Source organism: Macaca fascicularis, chromosome 5 (genome assembly GCF_037993035.2).
Source record: "Macaca fascicularis isolate 582-1 chromosome 5, T2T-MFA8v1.1".
In the NCBI taxonomy this organism is placed as follows: domain Eukaryota; kingdom Metazoa; phylum Chordata; class Mammalia; order Primates; family Cercopithecidae; genus Macaca; species Macaca fascicularis.
Window position 1 is genome coordinate 104,089,776 of NC_088379.1, and position 19,357 is coordinate 104,109,132.

Sequence of the window (19,357 nt, forward strand, 5' to 3'; positions counted from 1 at the left end):
TTAGAACATTCTTGCCTCCAATTTCACTGATCACTATCTGAAAACCAAAGTGAGTAGGAGTCAAGACCTCCCCTCCATACCCCACCTCCACCACCACCGGCAAAGGACATCTTTCTTTTGTGTGCCTCGGTGAAATATGGCAGGGACAAAGGGGTCAGAGGAGGACTGAGAGGGGAGGCAAGGTTTCTCTGGAGAAGTAGTTGCTGTGTTGTGACAGCACTGCCGGGGGCCTCGGGGTGGGGTGTGGACAGCCTCTTTCTCACCCTAAACCTCAGGAGGAGTTCCAAGGGCACCTCCCAGGAGCTCTGAAGTAGTTCTCTGCACTTTACCCACACAGCCATTAGGGCCCGACTCTGCCTAGGAAGGGCCTGTGGGCTGCTGCCTCCTGCCCTGGCAACCTACAGAGAGAAGGGCCGGCCGGCTGCTCTGGTATCAGAGGCAGGCGAGGACAGGCACGGGCTGTTCTGGGGGGACTGACCTCGCTCCCAGATGAGTATGTCCCGGAGAGAACACGGGGGCAGCATGGAAGAGGTGGCCTGAGGTCATCCTGGACGCTGTCACATAGGGCTGCCCGCAGGTATGTGAAGAAGTGACCTCAGAGGGCAGAGCTCAGAGGTGCACTGGCTGAGGAAGGTGGCCAGGTACGAGCAGGGCTGCCAGGCGGTCACCTAGAATTGAGACAGCCACCAAGCTCAAGGAAACCACTAGGCACAGGGACTCAGCAGGGGAGCTTCACAAAGACCAGAACATCCTCCTCTTTAACTTCCACCAGGCCCAGAGAGCACAGCCCACCCCAGCTTCTGCCCGGGCAGGCGGTGGGCAGAGGCATCTGGGGAGGGCCAGGGGCCAGTAGGAGGATACAGAGGGCAAGGGCCCATGTTCCCTCCCCTCCTCAGGGGCCAAGGCACATGGGTTTGGCAGGGAGCACATTTTAATGCAAAGTTAGGTTTGGAGTTTTATTATCCAGCCTGTCTAATCACTGGGCCTGGATCTGTGCCTCACAGTGAGAGGAGGACTGTGATATCTGAGAGTGAACAACAAAGTCATTGAAATTTTGACCCAACTAAATTGGCATCCCTGAGAAATACCACTGAATACAGTTTAAAGGGGAATACACAGAGAAACATTAAATTTTCTTCCCATATACTTCATGTGTGTGTGAAACATTACTGATTAGAACACATCAGATCACATAGCTTCCAGGTACTGACCATGAGCTGTTTGGTTTCCAGCTCTTTGTTTTTTTTTGAGACGGAGTCTAGATCTGTCGCCAAGGCTGGAGTGCAGTGGTGCGATCTCGGCTCATTGCAAGCTCCGCCTCCTGGGTTCACACCCTGCCTCAGCCTCCCCAGCAGCTGGGACTACAGGCGTCCACGACCACACCCGGCTGATTTTTTTTTTTTTTTTTTTTTTTTTTGAGACGGAGTCTCGCTCTGTAGCCCAGGCTGGAGTGCAGTGGCCGGATCTCAGCTCACTGCAAGCTCCGCCTCCCGGGTTCACGCCATTCTCCGGCCTCAGCCTCCCGAGTAGCTGCGACTACAGGCGCCCGCCACCTCGCCCGGCTAGTTTTTTTGTATTTCTTAGTAGAGACGGGGTTTCACCGTGTTAGCCAGGATGGTCTCGATCTCCTGACCTCGTGATCCGCCCATCTCGGCCTCCCAAAGTGCTGGGATTACAGGCTTGAGCCACCGCGCCCGGCCCGCACCCGGCTGATTTTTTTGTATTTTTAGTAGAGACGGGGTTTCGCCGTGTTAGCCAGGATGGTCTCGATCTCCTGACCTTATGATCCGCCTGCCTCAGTCTCCCAAAGTGCTGGGATTCCAGGCGTGAGCCACCGTGCCTGGCCGGTTTCCAGCTCTTTAGATACAACAGAGAACTTGAGGGAATCACTGGGATAATTGAGGAAGACAATCGCAATCTACTTTCAGTCGATAAAACCAAGTCTTCTAGAAGTATTTTCAGCATCTCAGAAATGTCTCCTTAAATAAGTTTCAATGCTAAGAAATCCATTTTTTTTTCTGCTCAAGTCATCGGAGTAACCATTTTCCTCTATTGCCTCCCTCTGGCTATAGAAACTGGCCTGTACTGCTATGACATTCCTGAATCAATGAATTTCACTGAGTTTTCCTTTCTGGGCAAATAAGCAAAGGCTTTCCAAGATGAGTCTCCTGTATAATTGTGACAGGAAGAACTGGAGGGTTCTGCATTGAGACCTAAAATCAGACAGTGGGCTGGGAAAAGCCCTCCAGGAAGAAGAATCGTTATCTACAGCAAAGCAAAGCCAAGGAGAAAAGCAATATGGCAGCTAGAGCTCCTCAAATTTCCCATTCTCCCTACTGGGATCAGCAATGGGCACCAGCTCTTTCCTTTCAACCAATCCTAGAGAACCCAGCCTAGGGAGTGCAGTGGAGGATGATGGGGGACTGGCCAGAGGACTGGGAGGGAGAGGGCCAGAATTCCAGTTTAACATCTCTGCGCTTTGGTTTCCCGCCTATGAAACAGAATGTCATTCTCTTAAACTTAACTCGAGGGGATCCAGAAGTCAGGGAAGTGCAAATGCAACTCCTTTATAAAAAGCAGTATTTTTTTCCTGTGTAGCATTTTACAATGTATAAAGCTCTTTTTGCATATTCTCATTGGCTTAGTCACAAACAGTTTCTGGGCATCCATTGTGTAGGAGGCACTGTGCTAGGAACTGAGAATAAAGGGCAAAGACAGGCTCCTGTCCTCAAGGAGTTTCCAGGCCAGATAAGCCAGGAGTAGGTATCTGCTCTGCCTAGTGGGCTAAGTGCTGTATTAGGGAGGCAGGGGCAGAATGGGAACATTCAATTCACACTAAGGATCAGGGAAAGGCGTTTTCCCTCCTCTGAAAAGCTGAGTCCTCCCTTGCCCCAATACCTTTACTTCTAATTGTGAGTGATCACTCTCCCTCTTGCTCCCACTTAAGAACTAAGTAATAAGCATAAGAGTAGGGCAAAATGGAAAAGGAAGGCATCCCTAATTTTTCCATGAAATGAGATAATCGTATATAGATTTCCACTTTTGCAACAGAAGTAATTTTTTTCTTTTCTGATATAGACAATATATGTATTTTGTTTCTAACCCCGTATTATTCTCAAGTCAGACTCTGGAAACCACACGTATTCACCTCCTTTTATTCCGTAAGTATCGCTAATATAGTATGCTTACTGGAGATGTGAGGCAAGTACTGACTTCTATAACTCCATGATAGAGCCAGTGTTTTAAAGAATGCTGTCATTGCTCACTTGCTCATTCATTCTTTCATAAGTAATACCTCTTGAATACTTGCTACGTGCCATCTAACGTTCTAGATACTAGAGTGTAGGGGTAAACAAAAGTCCAGGCAGTAAACTTGTTAGCATCTAAGTGATGAGTCCCATGAGATGGAAAAACACAAGGAAGGGGAAGAAAGGGTTTGGTCAAAGGTGACATTTGAGAAGAAACCAGGAAGTAAAAGACAGCACTGATGTGGTTTTCTGGGGAACAGCATGCCCAGCAGGGGCAAGTGCAAAGGCCCTGGAGTGGTGGGGTATTTTTAGGATGCAGGAGGAATAGTAAGTTGATAAGTAGGACCAGAGGACACAGTGAGGAAGGACACAGTATAAAAGCAAATGTCACACAGGCCATGGGCACCATATATGGCTTTGAGCGAGAAGATAAGCTCACTGGAGGGCTAGAAGCAGAGAAGTAACAGGATCTGTCTTACATTTCCAAAGGATTGCTCCAGCTGCTGCATGGAAACAGCCCTAGGGTGAGGATTGGGGTGCAAGAGCAGAGGCAGGGAGATAATTGGAAGGCTTCTGCACAAATGCAGGCAAGATGTGGTGGCCACTTAGACCAGGGTATAACAGCGGAGGTGGTAGAAGAAATCAGATTTTCAATATAGTTTCAAAGACAGTATTTGCTGATGGGCTGAATGTGGTATGAGAAGAAAGCAGCGTGTCGGGAATGAGCAAGTAGAAGACTGGAGTTGTTTCTTTACTGCAATTGGGAAGAGCAGGTTGGGAGGGCACGAGAATCAGGTGTGTTGTTTTGAATGCGTTAAGTTTCAGAAGCCCACTAGGCATTTAAGTGTGGATGCTGGGTAGGCTACTGGCTATGCGAGTCTAGAATTCAGATGAGGTTGGAAGCAAAAATATTAATTTGGACGTCATCAGTGACAGATGGCATGTAAAGCTCCAAGTCTAGATGAGATTTCTTAAGATGAGTGAAGGCTCAGACTGAGCCTTGGGCACTCCAAAATTTAGAGGTCAGGGAAATGAGGTGGAACTAGCAAATGCATGTGAGAAGGCACCACCTGCGAGGTATGGAAACCAGGAGAGTGTGATATCCTGGAAGCCAAGTGAGGAAAATGCTTCTAGAATTGAGGAGTGATGCATTATGCCTTAGTCCTTGCTTTGCTGATAAAGGTTCCCAAGTACCTGGATAAGAAAATGATGTGCTTCAGGACCCAGCATGGGTTCAATAAGAAAGTGTTAGGTTCAGTTAAGTGCCTAGGCCAGTTAATCAGTGAAAAAGTGAAAGATACCATCTATCTACAAAGACAAGACACAGAAATATAGTCTGATGTAATGAAAAGTAGATGGATTAGAAACTGCTTGACTGATGACACCCAAGGGCACACATAAGTGAATGAGTGTCAACCCCAAAGGAAATTTCTAGTGACATGTCATTGGGCTCTGTCCTTGGCCTGCTCAGAGGCATATCACTGGCTTTTATCAATGATAACTAAACTTGACTGCAATCACAACAATCTAGGAGGTTTGTTAAAATAGAGCATCCCAGTGCCTATCCTGGACCTACTGAATCAGAATTTTCCCAGGTGGCATGGTGGGGCAAATGGACAGTCTGCCTTAGCAGAAGGAATAGAGAGAGGAGGTTGATCAAAATGTACAGCTGAAACCAAGCTGGGCGGAATGGGGAAGATGCTAGATGGAGGCTCTGGAGTGATCTCAGCAGGTGGACAGGTGGGCTGAAATATCACTGTGTCATCGTGGCATCCTGCGACTGCCTCTGAAAATCAGCCATAGGTGGGGTGGATGGGGTAACCAGTTGGGTCTGCAACCAACTTGGGATTCTCAGTGAGCTGCAGACACCGTAATCTACAGTGGATCCCAAGCTAGATTGATCAGGGGAGAAAGGACGCAATCCAGCCACACAATCTACAGCCCCTAAAGCTTCCTCTCCATTGTGCAGAAAACACACCAGAGTGGGGCCAGATGAGCACCAACAAAATGGACAAGGGGCTCCAGCCCACATCCTGCAAGGACCACCTAGAGAGAAGCAGATGTTTAGCCTGGAAACTCAGAAGGAACCAGGACTTCACCCTGACATACTTCCCGGGTTAACATGTGGAAAGACTTATTCTGTGGGATCCAACAGGGTAGATCCAGAATCAGTGAGTGAAAACTAGTGGGACATGATTCTAATTTGGTGGAACGAAGGTCTTTCCAACAGGAAGGGCAACCTAAAGAGACGGAAATGGTAAGCACTTTGCTGTGGGAACCATTAAACATATATACACCCCTAAGTAGCATTTATTGCAATGTATTATTTTATATATATGCACATACCCTTCCTACAACTGGATAAACTCCATGAGGACTGAAACTATGTCACTTCATCCACATTTCCCTAGAATTCAGCACAAGCCCTGCCCATGCTATGTGCTCAATAAATGTTATTTGAATGAATGAGCTGACTATCACTGGATGTTGTCAAGGATGTTGTGGAGGTGATTCATGTCACATAATTATTAATGATCCTTCCAAACAGCAGATCCTATGATCACTGAACAATTGCACATAAATCGGCTTCCCGTGGAGACAGTCATCCTTTGCATCTTTACAGTTGATTTAAAACTCAGACAAAATGAATTCTTTAAATTATTATGTTTAATGTTGAACTGCAATATTAGCCCTAGGTTTAAAACTCAGACTGATATTAAGTGTGGGGTAATCATTTTTGCTTTCAATGCTTCTGTACTTCACATGAATATGTTGAAAGTCCTATCTGTTAAGAAAATGTGTTTCTTCTAGTGGAAATCTCATCCTTCCAGCTATGATCTGGTTTGGGGATTTACCCTCCAGGCCTCTTATAAGTAAATGTCGCCACATCTGGGTCTGGGGGATGTACTGATTCATGGGCTGGTGGTGTCAGCTCAGCAGGTGCACAGTGTCCACCACACTGTCTACCAGGCTGGGGTACACCTTGAAAACTCACTCCAGCAGAGGCCTGGCCCAACTCAGAAATTAACCCAAAGGGCTTTGAGAGAGCAGTCACTGCAGTTACCAACGAGATCAACACACTTCACATCCTCCTCAAGAGACCACAAAACAAAACCAATTCACTGGTCCATGGATTGGAGTCTGAAACTCTCCCAAAATTTGAGGCCGCTTTCAAAACTACCTTTGTGTTCTTGCCCCATATTAAGAGTGGACAGCCTATGGTCATGTGTCCAGGGAAGGAAGCCATGTCTCCAGTGGGCATCTGCCTTACAGCAGACACTGTGTTGAGGGAGGTCTCATTTAATCTTCACAACAATCCTATAAGGTGAGAATAGTATACCTATTGCCAAACAAGGAAAGGGCATCTCAGAGAAGTTAACTCAGTTGGCCAACATCACACAGATGAGATGTGTGGGTTCCACACATCTCAAATACTGGAGGAGCCAGTATTTGAACTCAGGTCTGTTTACCCCTGTCTTAGTCGGCTGTATAACACTGATCACAGACTGGGTGACTTAAACAACAAACATCTGCTTCTCATAGTTCTGGATGCTGGGAAGTCCATGATCAAGGTGCTAGCAGATTCGGTGTCTAGTGAGGGCTTTCTTCCTGGTTATGTCCTTGCCTGGCAGACAGAGAAATAATCTCTCTTGTCTCTTCTGTTATCAGAAGGGCATTAATAATCCTATTCATGATGGCTCCACCCTCATGACCTAATTACCTCCCCCCTAAAGCTTCACCTCCAAATATCATCACACTGGGGATGAGGGCCTCAGCAAATTAATTTGGCAGGGTGGGGAGTCACAAACATTCAGTCCATAGCAAAGCCGCAAAGCTGTGCTCTTTTCCCACCTAGCAACCAGAGTGGTCTTAAAACAAAAGTTTTATTAGACTTTTCAAAATGCACTAGTGGCTTCCTCTTGTACCTAGAATATATACAAACTTCTTGCAGGGCTCTGCCCAGTCCGGCCTCTGTCTGGCAACACACCCCACCTCTTCTTGTCCTTGCTCTCTCCCTTCCAGGCCTACTGGCCTTCCTGCTGTTCCCTGGAGTCACCAAAGTCCCTGCCTCAGGGCCACAGCACTTGCTATTCCCTCTTCCTAGAATGTTCTTCCCCCGGTACCATGCAGATCCTTCTTCCTTCATCCAGGTCTCTGCTCCAATGCCACCTCCTCAGAGAGGCTGTTAGCAACTACTTCATCTAAAAGACTCCTTTTCCCACCACTCTCTAACTTGATGTTTCCTGCCCTCACTCACCAGTACCTGGACAAACATACTTGGGCAGTGACTGCTTCTCATTAGTGACCCAATAGAATGCAAGCTCCATGAGACAGGGACTCTGCATCCCTCATTGTATTCCCCACACTCAGGCCCCACATGGCCAGCACTCACCAAACTGGGCTAGTGCATGGCTAACACCGGCTTCACCCTCTGCTGCCTCTATTTGCTCCCTGCTTATGGAGTTCTGCTACACACAGGTGGGTAACCTTGGCCAGGTTAACTTCGGATCTCAAGAGAAATCTTCTATTGGCTGATGGTGGCCCTTACAAAAAAGGAACTGCTATTTCATCCGTCCCTAAAGACCACAACATCCCCTTGCTCTGATATTTGTATGACACTGCCAGTTTTAGAAGTTTGTGATTTTATCAGAGAAGAGGCATTTGAGGCAACTGATGAAACAAAAAGATAATTATATTTCATAAAGAGAAAATTTTAAAAACTTCAAAATTACCAACTGCTGTTTATTGCTAGAACAGACAATTAGTTCATTTAATGCCTTCCAGCATTTTTTCAAAGCAGATAGAAATGGACTCTTATTGAAGGAGTTATAAAAAGCTATGTTATCTGGCATCTAACCAACTTCCCAGATTCCACAAATTTCCAAGCTCACAATAGGCTTGAGGCAAAAGGTAACCATAATCCAAGACAAGACCAACCGTTATTCAATGTAAAAGTTTCTAGAGATGAAATTATCTCGGTTTTGGGAGCTTAATTTGTCTCATCTCATACGTAATTACTGCCCTGCCTCAAAATTCCAGGTAGCCCCAGTTACTCTTGTTGCTAAGAAGTGGTTCATTTTCCATAAAACATTTTACATTCTGTAGAAGAATTCTGTACATAAATACAGGATGGTTCATTTGCAAAACTCAGGATTTGCTTTGAGTTTTGTTTTATGTGGTCTGTCCGAACATTATTTCAGTTGTGGAAATGCCTACTGGCCTCTGAGGGGCTTTTGTTCACTGGACCTTCCCAGTTTTTCTCTCCTTTCTTAATGCACTTGCCACTTCAAAGGAACTCTCAGCTTCAGACCAGGGTCAGACTAGAGGGTGAAATACCTATGGGATCAAAGAATGGTCTTCTGGGAAAATTTAAGCTAAATTTTAGTTTATGGCAACTTTTAACCAGTCTATCCCTCCCCTTGCCCTTAGGGTGGGAGATAATAAAGCTTTTGTGTATAGCCAGATACAAGGATAGATAAAATGCTGCAGGTGATTTCATTTGCAAAGAAGGAAGGAAAAAGGGGAGGGCGGTTTATATTCATTGCTGAATTCCAGTGGTGGCCTCAGTAGGGGAAGCTGTAGAGAAAAATCGAAGGTGCGATGGGAAGAGAGGTATGGACACAGGCGATGTCTGCATGAGTGTATTTCTTAGAGCAGAAACTGCCCAGAACACTGTATCTTCACTGTCACGTAGATTACTCTGTATTTCCAGATTTCTCTTTTATTATACTGTATTTTATCATAAACTGTATATTTCTTAATACTTGCCACCAGCAGCTATTATTTACATTAGCGATGAGTGTATCTGATACTCAAACATGAAGTTATATCCCACTTCCTTCAATCCACATGCTAATAGTTTATCATGTAACATACTAAAAAAATCGTTTTTTAGGGCTTGAGTTATCTTCCAAAGGGTTAAAGAGAAAAAGCAGAAGAGAAAAAAAGGCTACAGGTGGTTTAGTGATATTTATAATCATTACTGGAATTCTTGTGCCTGAGTGAGAAAATATCCCATAGGAACATCGATCTTTGGCTAACTGATCAAATTCCAAGGTACATTCTCTGTTGAGCACTTGTATTGTTACTTCAGTAATTATTTTGATGCAGTCATCAATTTAGGCACAATTCCTAAAGTGTCTTTGAGAATATGACATTAATCTTCCACCAACACTTTTTCTCGTTAAAGAGCCATGTTTATACTCTGTGGCTGTCAAAGAGAAACGGGGATAATACATAATATGGTGTGCAGCCTCTAACAACCACAATGTGTGCATTTTCATATTCAACTTACTTTTTCATTCCATGCCCACAGTCCAATTCCAAGAAACGTTATTCCCAAAAACTGAAAAAGAAAGAAAGCAGTGTAAATATAAGGGAAAATGCCGCTAATATAAAGAAGAAATTTTTCAATCAATTCTTTTGTCGCTCTACCTGGCTGGGAAATAGCTTTTCCTAAAGTGTGGGCACTCATCTTTACCAGGAAAATAAATACCATAATCCCTCTGCTTAAAATTTTTACAGCACTAGGGCTGGAGACACACAGTTGGTTAGAAGTCATTCAGATTATGAAGAATAATAATTAGGTAGAATCCTGAATACAATGAAATTATCAATAACATTTAACATGCTGCCTTTTAGGGTAGGGGAGGAAACGGATTCCCCATGGATCTGAGGCCTGCGGTCACTGGAAAACGGATAAGCAGAGGCATGAACTTAGAAGAGGTGGCACGTTCTCTTCAGCACTGAGCCATTACAAACGGGTCAGGTCAGGGAGGGGCATGCAGAGCCTCAGATGTCCCTCTTTGATCATGCCTTCAAAAGGTAACAAGAATCTTATCAATGTAACGCAAAGAAAATTCCTAAGTTCTGTTTTCAGAAACTTCGATTGTGTAAAATTTTAGTTCAGAGGACCTCCCACCACCCTTCTTGGTTTCAACTCAGTTCCACAACTTCATATATACACAGAGTATACAACACATGGGACTGAGCTACACATTCAGCCCCAAGGCAGAGGCACATCTCATACATACCCACACCTCTCACCATTCTGTCAATTAGCTGTGTTGAGGACTCGGGGGATGCCAGGAGAGGAACAGGTGATAACCAGGAGGACTTTCCATTTTACTGTTTTTCTTTTTCTTTTTCTTTTGAGATGGGGTTTTACTCTGTCGCACAGGCTGGAGAGCAGTGGCTCGATCACAGTTCACTGCAGCCTCAACTACCCAGGCTTAAGCGATCCTCCTGCCTCAGCCTTCCAAGTAGCTGGGACCATAGGTGCAAGCCACCATGCCTGGCTAATTTTTTAATTATTTGTAGAGACAAGGTCTCACTATATTGCCCAGGCTAGTCTCACACTCCTGGGCTCAAGCAATCCTCCCGCCTCGGCCTCGTAAAGTGCTGGGATTATAGGTGTGAGCCACCACTCCCGGCCTAGGGCTTTCCATTTTAATTAATTCTCACTGTATTCCATCTGCTATAAGATACACATATTTTCCCCACATTTGAACACATCTGAAATTGGGATGTATCTTAAAATCCATGGTATCTCATAATTTGTTTTCTCCCCCTTGATATAGAAAACAATGGAGTGTTTTGTAACTGGGGTGACACAGACTTGATGACACATTGTACAGGGCTGTCCACCCACTAAAAATTCAATGATCAGGACTCTGTGTAATTGGCCATGAGTAAAGATATGCTTCATGTTTATTATCAATAGCAACTCTCAATTTCCTTTCTGAACACTGAAAAGAGACAAGAAGTTTCAGTCTGATGGCAGCACACTGTTTATTTTACTAACATCTTGATTAAGTTAATGTGGAGAAAGTGGTCCACTGAGAGGGGTATGCAAGAAAAACATGAGCGAGAGGGGTTATTTTTTACAGTTCCAGGGAAATCTGAGACGTGCCCACTGGGCGAGGGTTTCATGGTTCTCAGCAGGGAGTTCCTGATACTTTGTAAGCAATGACTAATAAATCCAAATGGGACTTGGACAGATGGCAGAGCAGAAAGAAAAGGGGACTGACAAAAGACAACCAGCTACTCCGAAAACATAGTGGTGTTTTCAAAAGCAGACCTTCCCAAAGCTCTGGACACTCATCTGACATTGAAGCAAGGCAACACACAATACAATCTGAGCCCTATACAGAAAAGCATGTCCTTGATTTGGCAAGAACTGAAGACCCCTTTCTTCCTACCCCTTGCTCTTATAGCGGACTCTTTGGAAAGTGTTCAGAAAAATTTCTCGTTTCACTATCCCAACAGAAAAATCATGCTCAGCCCTGGTCGGAGTGCTATTTCATTTTACATTTCAGATCCAAAACAAGTGAATCCCCAAATGACTCAAAGGTACTTAGGGCTCTGTAGTACAAAAATAAAACAATTCAGCATGTTCTTCTCATATTTATAGGTGCCAGGCAAAAGAGAACGACCACTGACAAGTGAGTGTCCAGGCTCCCATGAGACCTAGGAAGCACAGAAGCACAGAGTTAAGGCTTTGACTTCAACGCACTGACATCAAACACAACCCAGTGAAATGGCTGACTTTCCAATGCTGAAGCTCCTCATGGATAAATGTTTGGTTATTTTCCCTGATGCAGTATTCACTGTCCCTCCCACTGCTGATGGGGTGGACACGTTCCTGCCGAAGACCTGTGCCTGATCGCTAAGAACTGTTTTTATTACTTTCCAGGCATTGCGCTTAGTGCTTTGTGTGCAATGTCTCTGTTAAGCGTCACAACAGTTTTACTCTGAAATAGGCGCTATTATTATCCCCTTTTTAGGAAAGAGGAAAATGAGGCTTAGAGAGTTTAAATAACTTGCTCAGAGGCACATAGCTTCTAAGTAGAGGAGCAGAGACTTGAACGAGAGAAATACATATGCTTACCAGTCCTGATAAATTCCCCTTTGCCCCCATGATATAAAAAGTTGAGGCATTCAGGCTGGAATTACATGGTACATGATCAGCATATCATATATTCCGCCCCCAGCAAGCAAAGGGGTGTGGAAAAGGTAAAGAGAGACAACAATCTTGCCTTCACATAAGCATTGGCTGTGGAACTTCTGTTCCCTACTTTGGTGTCAGCAATGGAGTTAAGCAGAAGAACAGAGAAATTCAGTGGTGGGTCCACATTCTCCTTTTTAAATAAAGTTTTCCTCTCTCCTCTTGGCACTTTGAGACAACTTTTTTCATTCACGAGCCATATAAATAGCTTGGAAACCAATGGTTTTCCATAAAGAGGAGAGAGAAAAAAAGTAGGGGATTTAAAGAAGACTCACAATTTCCTTTACAATCTTGCTCCTGTATTTCCTGCTTTCACTGTGACTTTCCAAACAAGGGTTTAAGAACTGGGAAAGAACACAATTTGAAGTGAAGGAAAATACTCAATACCTAAGCAAGCAAGTGGTGCAAGCCTGGGCCTCAACTTGATACATACCTTCAGTGCTACATCACTAGCAAATGTCCTCCCAATTACTCTCAGACCATATGTTTTGTTTTAAAATCAAGTTGTTCCAGTTCCAAATAATTAAACAGAGAAGAGCCAAAAACAGAGACAGGCACGCAATACTTGAGGCACATTCAGTTTCCCTTCCCACCTCCCAAAGAAAAGACGACCATAAACCACCAAACTGACCTCATTCTGAAACCCAGGGAGGCCCACTTGCAGGAAATAGCTGAGAACTCTTAAAGTCAACCCCTTACTCTTTTGAAATAGAAAAAAATGTATCTGAGGCATCTTATCTGAGGTATCTTCCCACATGGCAATATACGCAAATGTGCAGTACAAATGTTTGTCAACCCAAATTTTGATGTTTTAAAATAAATAACAATAATCTTGCCAGCATTTGTTGAATGCTAAGTATGGCTAAACTACAGCCACGTGTTGCTTAATAAAGGGAATATGTTCTGAGAAATGTGTAGTCATGCAAACATCATAGTGTACTTACACAAGCCTAGATGGTATAGCCTACTACGCACCTAGGTTATATGGTATAGCCTATTGTTCCTAGGCTACAAACCTATACTGCATGTCACTGTACTGAATAGGGTAGGCAACTGTAATACAATGGTAAGTATCTGGCATCCAAACATATCTAAACATAGAAAAGGCATAGTAAAAACACAGTATAAAAATCTTATGGGACCACCACTGTACATGCAGTTGGTTGTTAACTGAAACATCATTACATGGCACATGACTATTGTTTCAAACTGAGCTGTGCCGTTAAGTGTAAAGTGCAGGCTGAATTTTGAAAACTTAATATGAATAAAAAGAATGTAAAATATCTCACTAATATTTATTATTGATTTCATGTTGACGTGATAACATTTTGGATATTCTGGGTCAAATAAGATACATTAAAATTAATTTCATTTCACCTTTTAAAGATAGCTATGGAAAACAAACTACATAAGTGGTTTGCATTATATTTTTATAGAATAATGTTGGTACAAAGTATCCCACAACAATATCCCAGGCACTAGATATTGTTTTAATCCCCATTTTATAGATAAGGAAACTGAGACTTAGAACTTTTAAGGTCAGGTGCGGTGGTTCATGCCTGTAATCCCAGCACTTTGGGAGGCCAAGGTGGGCAGATCACCACATCAAGAGATCAAGACCATCCTGGCCAACGTGGTGAAACCCTGTCTCTACTAAAAATACAAAAATTAGCTGGACGTGTTGGTGCGCACCTGTAGTCCCAGCTACTTGGGAGGCTGAGGCAGGAGAATCACTTGAACCTGGGAGGCGGAGGTTGCAGTGAGCCGAGATCGCGCCACTGCACTACAGCCTAGTGACAGAGTGAGACTCCATCTCAAACAAAAAAGAAAAAAAAAAAGAATTTTAAGTATTTCTCCCAAGATCATAAAGGTGCCTGAGCTACATTGCTCAGAAAATCTCAATCCTTAGCCCAAGATCAAAACTATTATACTTTCCTAATATGCATAGAATGTTTGTCCATAGAGCAAGCTCAGGGATGGAGAACTATAATGAAACTCATGCCCTAAGACTCTAAATTACTCTTTTAATTTCTAGGCATCAAAGGTACGTTTTTCCCACCTGGGAGTGAGAACGGCCCTCGAGCAGGCTGACAGCGGAAGGAGAGGCAGCAGAGTTGACCCTTGGGAACAGCTGGAGAGGAAAATGGCCCCAGGGTGTGATGAGGGTGATTAGTTAATTCTGGAGGGACACATCTGCCCCACTTTTCTCTGAGTTCTACAAGAGGAAGATCCTTTCCTCCCTATCTGGTGGTTTTCATCCTTGCTGAACCTCCAACATTTTGAAATTAGTACAGTGCCTTATTCTAACTGGTATAAAAATGGATACTTCAAGAAGCCATTCATCCATTCATTTATAATCTGCAACAAATATTCTTCAGTTCCTATTTTGTACTAGACACTACTTTTCTCTTGGGATAAATGAAGGTAAGAAAACAGAAACAGTTCCTGCCTACAATGGGCGTACAGTCCAGTAAGAGAGAGAGAGACAGCCATCAAATAAAGAGTAAAATGTAAAATCATTCCTGATGGTGCTACAAAGGAGAAACAAATAAGGCCAAAGAAACTATAACAGGGGGATTTGACCCGGAAGGGCATCTGAAGTTTTCCCTGAGTGAGAAATGCGCACAGGGAGTCCAAAGGATGAGAAGGAGTTAATGAGCAAAGAAAGGAGGAAGAGTGTTTCAGGCAGAGAATGTACAAAGTCCCAGTGGAGAGAAAAGCATGACAAGTAAACAGGTCTAAAAGGCAATTGGTATGGCTGGTGCACAGAGAATGGGGGAAGTGGGGAAGGTACAGCAGGTTTGCAATTAGAGACACGAGCATGGATCAGCCCATGCAGGCCTTGTAGCCCACCTTAAGGAATCCAGTCATTCCCCTACAAGTGCCAGGAAGCCATTTAAAGGCCAGCTATATGTGGTGAGCAGGGGTGGATTAGGCAGGCAGGTCTTTGCAGATCTGGGCTTTGGAAAAATGAGGATCTGGGCTGCAGAAAAGATTAGAGTCTGAGTGGATCTACAGGGACCAAAAGGAGGTGACTTTGGTAATACAGGCAAGATCTGATCATGTCCCGGGCTGAAACATGATGAAATGGATGGAATTGAGAGCTACTGAGAAGTAAAACTGACATTTTCAGTGGGGGTGGGAGAAAGGGGAAGGAAAAGGAGGTGTTAAGGATAATGCCTACATTTCTGGCATCTTCTACAGAGACTATGGCTCTTCAAAATTCCGAAGACTTACATCCTCTCTGACAGAAGTTATTCTCAGGTGCCAATTTCATAACTAGCTTGATCTAGTGGCACTTCTGAAGGGCAGTTTTCTTCTCTGGGTATTTTGGCTGCTATCTGAATTCTCTCTGAAATAAATTTCAGTTTGTATACTTTTTAAAAATAAATTATTTTAAAATCTACATATAATTCCAACACCCCTGCTTTTATTCATAAAAAGTTTATATACATATATAGTATACATCAAGCTCCCAGACAATTCTTAAATTGACACTTTAAATCCTCTTTGCTTAAAAATACAGCAATTACATCGATGGCATCTGCCCAGGATCCTGTGAACAGACTCAAAATAACAGCACACAAGGTAAATATGATAGAGGAAAATAAAGATCAAGTTAATCTTCTCACCTAAATTGGAGTCGCAAAAATATCATCCTAAATAACAATGAATGGAAAAAAACCCAACATTCTGATGAAGTCTTTAAGAAAGTTTTAATCTCTGCCTGAATAAACAGGAGAAATGCATTTAAAAATTTGGCACGAAAAGGAGGAAAGGGGGGAAGTACCATTAGGAAAGATGTATTTTCCTGAAACTGCAGCACCTGTACTTTCTATTATATATTTTCTGACACTTTAGTCTGAACAACACTCCAGTTTTAGCAGGGGTCCACACAAATGTGCTAAATACTTATAATAACAAAATAAGTGTCTTTATAGAGGAGGGACTTGTTTCAGGAATAAAAAACCTCTGGGCACAATTCTGGACATGTCAAAGGAGTAACTAACTGTGGGCTGGTGGAAAATTCAATATGCAGAAAGTCAATCCCAGTTTTCCCACTGGGTCTCCATGTCCCAGTTTGTGCATTCAAACTGTCCGGAGTCCTCATGGTAAGATGGCGTGACTGATAAAGCTCAAACTGTAAACAGGACATGTCCCATCCGGGCCAGGGTCACCATCTCTCACGTCACTTAGTCCTGATGGCCTCCTTTCAGTGTGGCCCGAGTGCACCCTGCCTGCTGAACCCTGACTCCAGTGCTTCGTAGTTTCATGATCTTGGGGAAGGGTCTTCGTTCATTTGGCAAATATTTATTGATCATCTACCACGAGCAAGGAGGTCATCTAGGGGCTTTGGACAAACTGGGAAACAAAACAAAGTGACTGGTCTTCTGGGGTAGACATTCTAGTTGAAGTGCGCTGGAAGAGAAAGGCAATATAAAGAAACATAAGTGAGTAGATGCAGGGAATTTTTAAAAATGGGAAGTGCTGTGGAAAGAGATCAATGTCAGAGGCTTGTCATGTGGCAGAAGACAGAGGAGACACTACAATACGAAAGTAGAGAAAACAAGGGAGGTCTTCACTAAGAAAGTGACATATAAGCAAAAACACAAAAGACGTGAAGGAGTGAACGGTGGGTGTCGGGGGAACAGCATCACAGGGAAAGTCTGGAGGCGCAGCCACAACAGAGGATGATAGGAACCAGGCTGGGTCGGGCTTTGCAGCTGTGGTGAGGACTCTGGTTTCACCTGAGACAAACAATCACTGGAGGGTTTCTTGAATTCCTAGAGCTCTGGTGTCCTTACCTGTCACATGGAGATAAGAAGGGCACCTCAGAACTGCACAAAGCAATTGTGTGTGTTGATGTGACCATGTAAGCACTGAGTGCTTGGCACAGTATTTTCATTAACATCAGTTCCTGCCTCTTTCCTGACACGTTTCTCAACCTGCCCCTCCATCCCTGCCATCTACAACTGGTCAATATGAAATGCAGCTTCACATCCTGCCTCCTCCAAGTACAAGAAAATATACTAGTTCACAGTGATCAGAGACTCTCTCTCTCTCTCTCCCTCTCCTGAACTTCGGTATCACTCGCTGCATGTGCTGTTATTTGACATTTACACATACACACACCCAAACACAGAGGATTATGAAAGAGTGATGTGACCTGGGATCAGATAACAGGGATCAGTGATGCGGCCTGTGCTAACCAGAGAGCATGTGCTCATAGGAAGTGGCAGCATCCGGCCTCCCATTCATCCTCTCCTCAATTTCAGCTTGAGGGTCCTTCCAGGAAAAATGTATACAGTATCCCATGCGTTTAAAAGAAACTAACACACTCTAGTCAGATATTCATATGGTACTTAATTTTACATCTTTTCCATTTCTTTTCTTAGCAACCTAGTTCATGAATTCTGGGTGACTAGTCTTAGAACTTTTAAATCCACTAATTTTGATTAATTTAATTTCCGCATTAAAGAAGTTTCTCTCCATCAGGGCTTTTAGATGCATCTTTCTTCTCCCTAACCTTATTGCTCCTGGTTTTTGCATGATATCCTATGTGAATGGGTTTGGTTTCATTGTACCTATTTTTTACAGAATCCTTTCAGAAGAATGTGGGATACAAATAACAACCAATATTAATCGAGTTAGCTCCTCCATCCACATCCCCCTTTATGAAAACTGGCCCTGCCCCATCGGGGGCTCCCGTAGGCATATTTGTGGAGGATGGGCCTTCTCCCACTCTCTGGACAGATGAGTCATTAGGGTCAGACACATGACTCAGGAAAAGCTGTTCCAATGAATACCAGGCTGGGCCAGAGTCTCCCTTTTCCCAAGTGTCTGGTATTGGATAAAGTGATTTTTGTCAACCTTCCTCATGCTAGAATAGACTGGGGGATATTATGTAGACATAGACAGTAGAAAAGAGACCCAAAGAAGCTTATGTTCCTGACTGCTTCCGGATTCTTATCCTGGGACCTGTGGCTGCACTCCTTGTGCTGGGTTCCATACAATCCCCTGGGGTCCTATTTTAAGTAAGTGCCTCTCATCTTAGCTAAAGCTACTTTGGGGGCTTTCTGTTACATGCAGCCAAAAGTATACTGCCATGGTTTGGACATGGTTTGTCTGCCCTCACCAAAATGCACATTGAAATTTGATCCCCAATGTGGTGGCGTCAGAAGGTGGGGCTTAGCGGGAGGTGTTTGGGTCATGGGGGCAGAGCTCTCATGAATGGCTTGCAGTTATTCTAGAGGTAAATGAACACTTGTATTTACAGTAGTGAGTTCTCGCTCTCCTGAGACTGGATTAGTTCTCTCGGAATGAATTATTTCCCAGAAGAGTTGGCTGGCATTAAGTGAGATTCCTTCTCCTGTTTGATCCCTCTTTGCACGTGTCTGTCTCCCCTTTGTGCATCTCTGGCATGTTATGATGCAGCACGGAAGCCCTCGCCAGAAACCAGGGCCATGCGTTTGAACTTCCCAGCCTGCAGAACCGTGAGCTAAGTCTCTTCTTTATAAATCACCCAGTCTCAGGTATTCTATTGTAGCAACACCACAAAACAGATTAAGACTGGTCCTAAGACATAAATAAGAGACCAGATTAATTGCTTTCATGCTTTAATCCTGTGACAGGCTTACAGTGAACTACAAGACATGCAAAACAGGCATGAGACTGATGGTGCTCAGAGACTAATCGTGCTCTGGCAGAGGGAAATTTCTTTCCAAATAACTGAATGGAGATACCAGTTGTTCTGAACTACTGGACAAGACGTTGTTACTTGCTGTGTGAGAAATATATAATTCAGCCACACATCCACCTGCAGGAAAGAGCTGCCCGCTGCTTGCTTGTTGAATTATGGAAACAGAACGACATGGCTAAAATCCAATGGTTCTTGAAAAACACCACACAGCAGAGCCTGGGAAAGGGGTGAGGCAGGGGAGGAGGTCTCTTTGGAGGTATCCAAGCATTTTTGGAACTGTGTTCTCTGTTTTCCCAGAGGATGAAAGGGCTCTTTGCCTTTGAACTTGCACTACACCAGAAGAAGGCCGGGGCACCCCTTGAAGAAGTGTCTACAATCCAGGGACAGTCTTGTTTGGAAACT

At 43.9% G+C, this 19,357-nt stretch overlaps 1 protein-coding gene across 6 annotated transcripts in view; it reads right to left on the bottom strand.

Annotated features, from left to right (window-relative positions):
- The window catches only part of TSPAN5 (tetraspanin 5), a 181,588-nt gene that overhangs the window by 27,007 nt on the left and 135,224 nt on the right, over positions 1 to 19,357 (bottom strand). For all 6 annotated transcript variants that reach the window (XR_012434970.1, XR_012434969.1, XM_015450500.3 and 3 more), the window contains exon 2: positions 9,544 to 9,594. Coding sequence is in view for 4 of the 6 variants with exons in the window: in XM_015450500.3 (XP_015305986.1) it covers positions 9,544 to 9,594 (51 nt within the window). In the remaining 2 variants the exon portion in view is untranslated. The remainder of the gene's footprint in view (positions 1 to 9,543; positions 9,595 to 19,357) is intronic.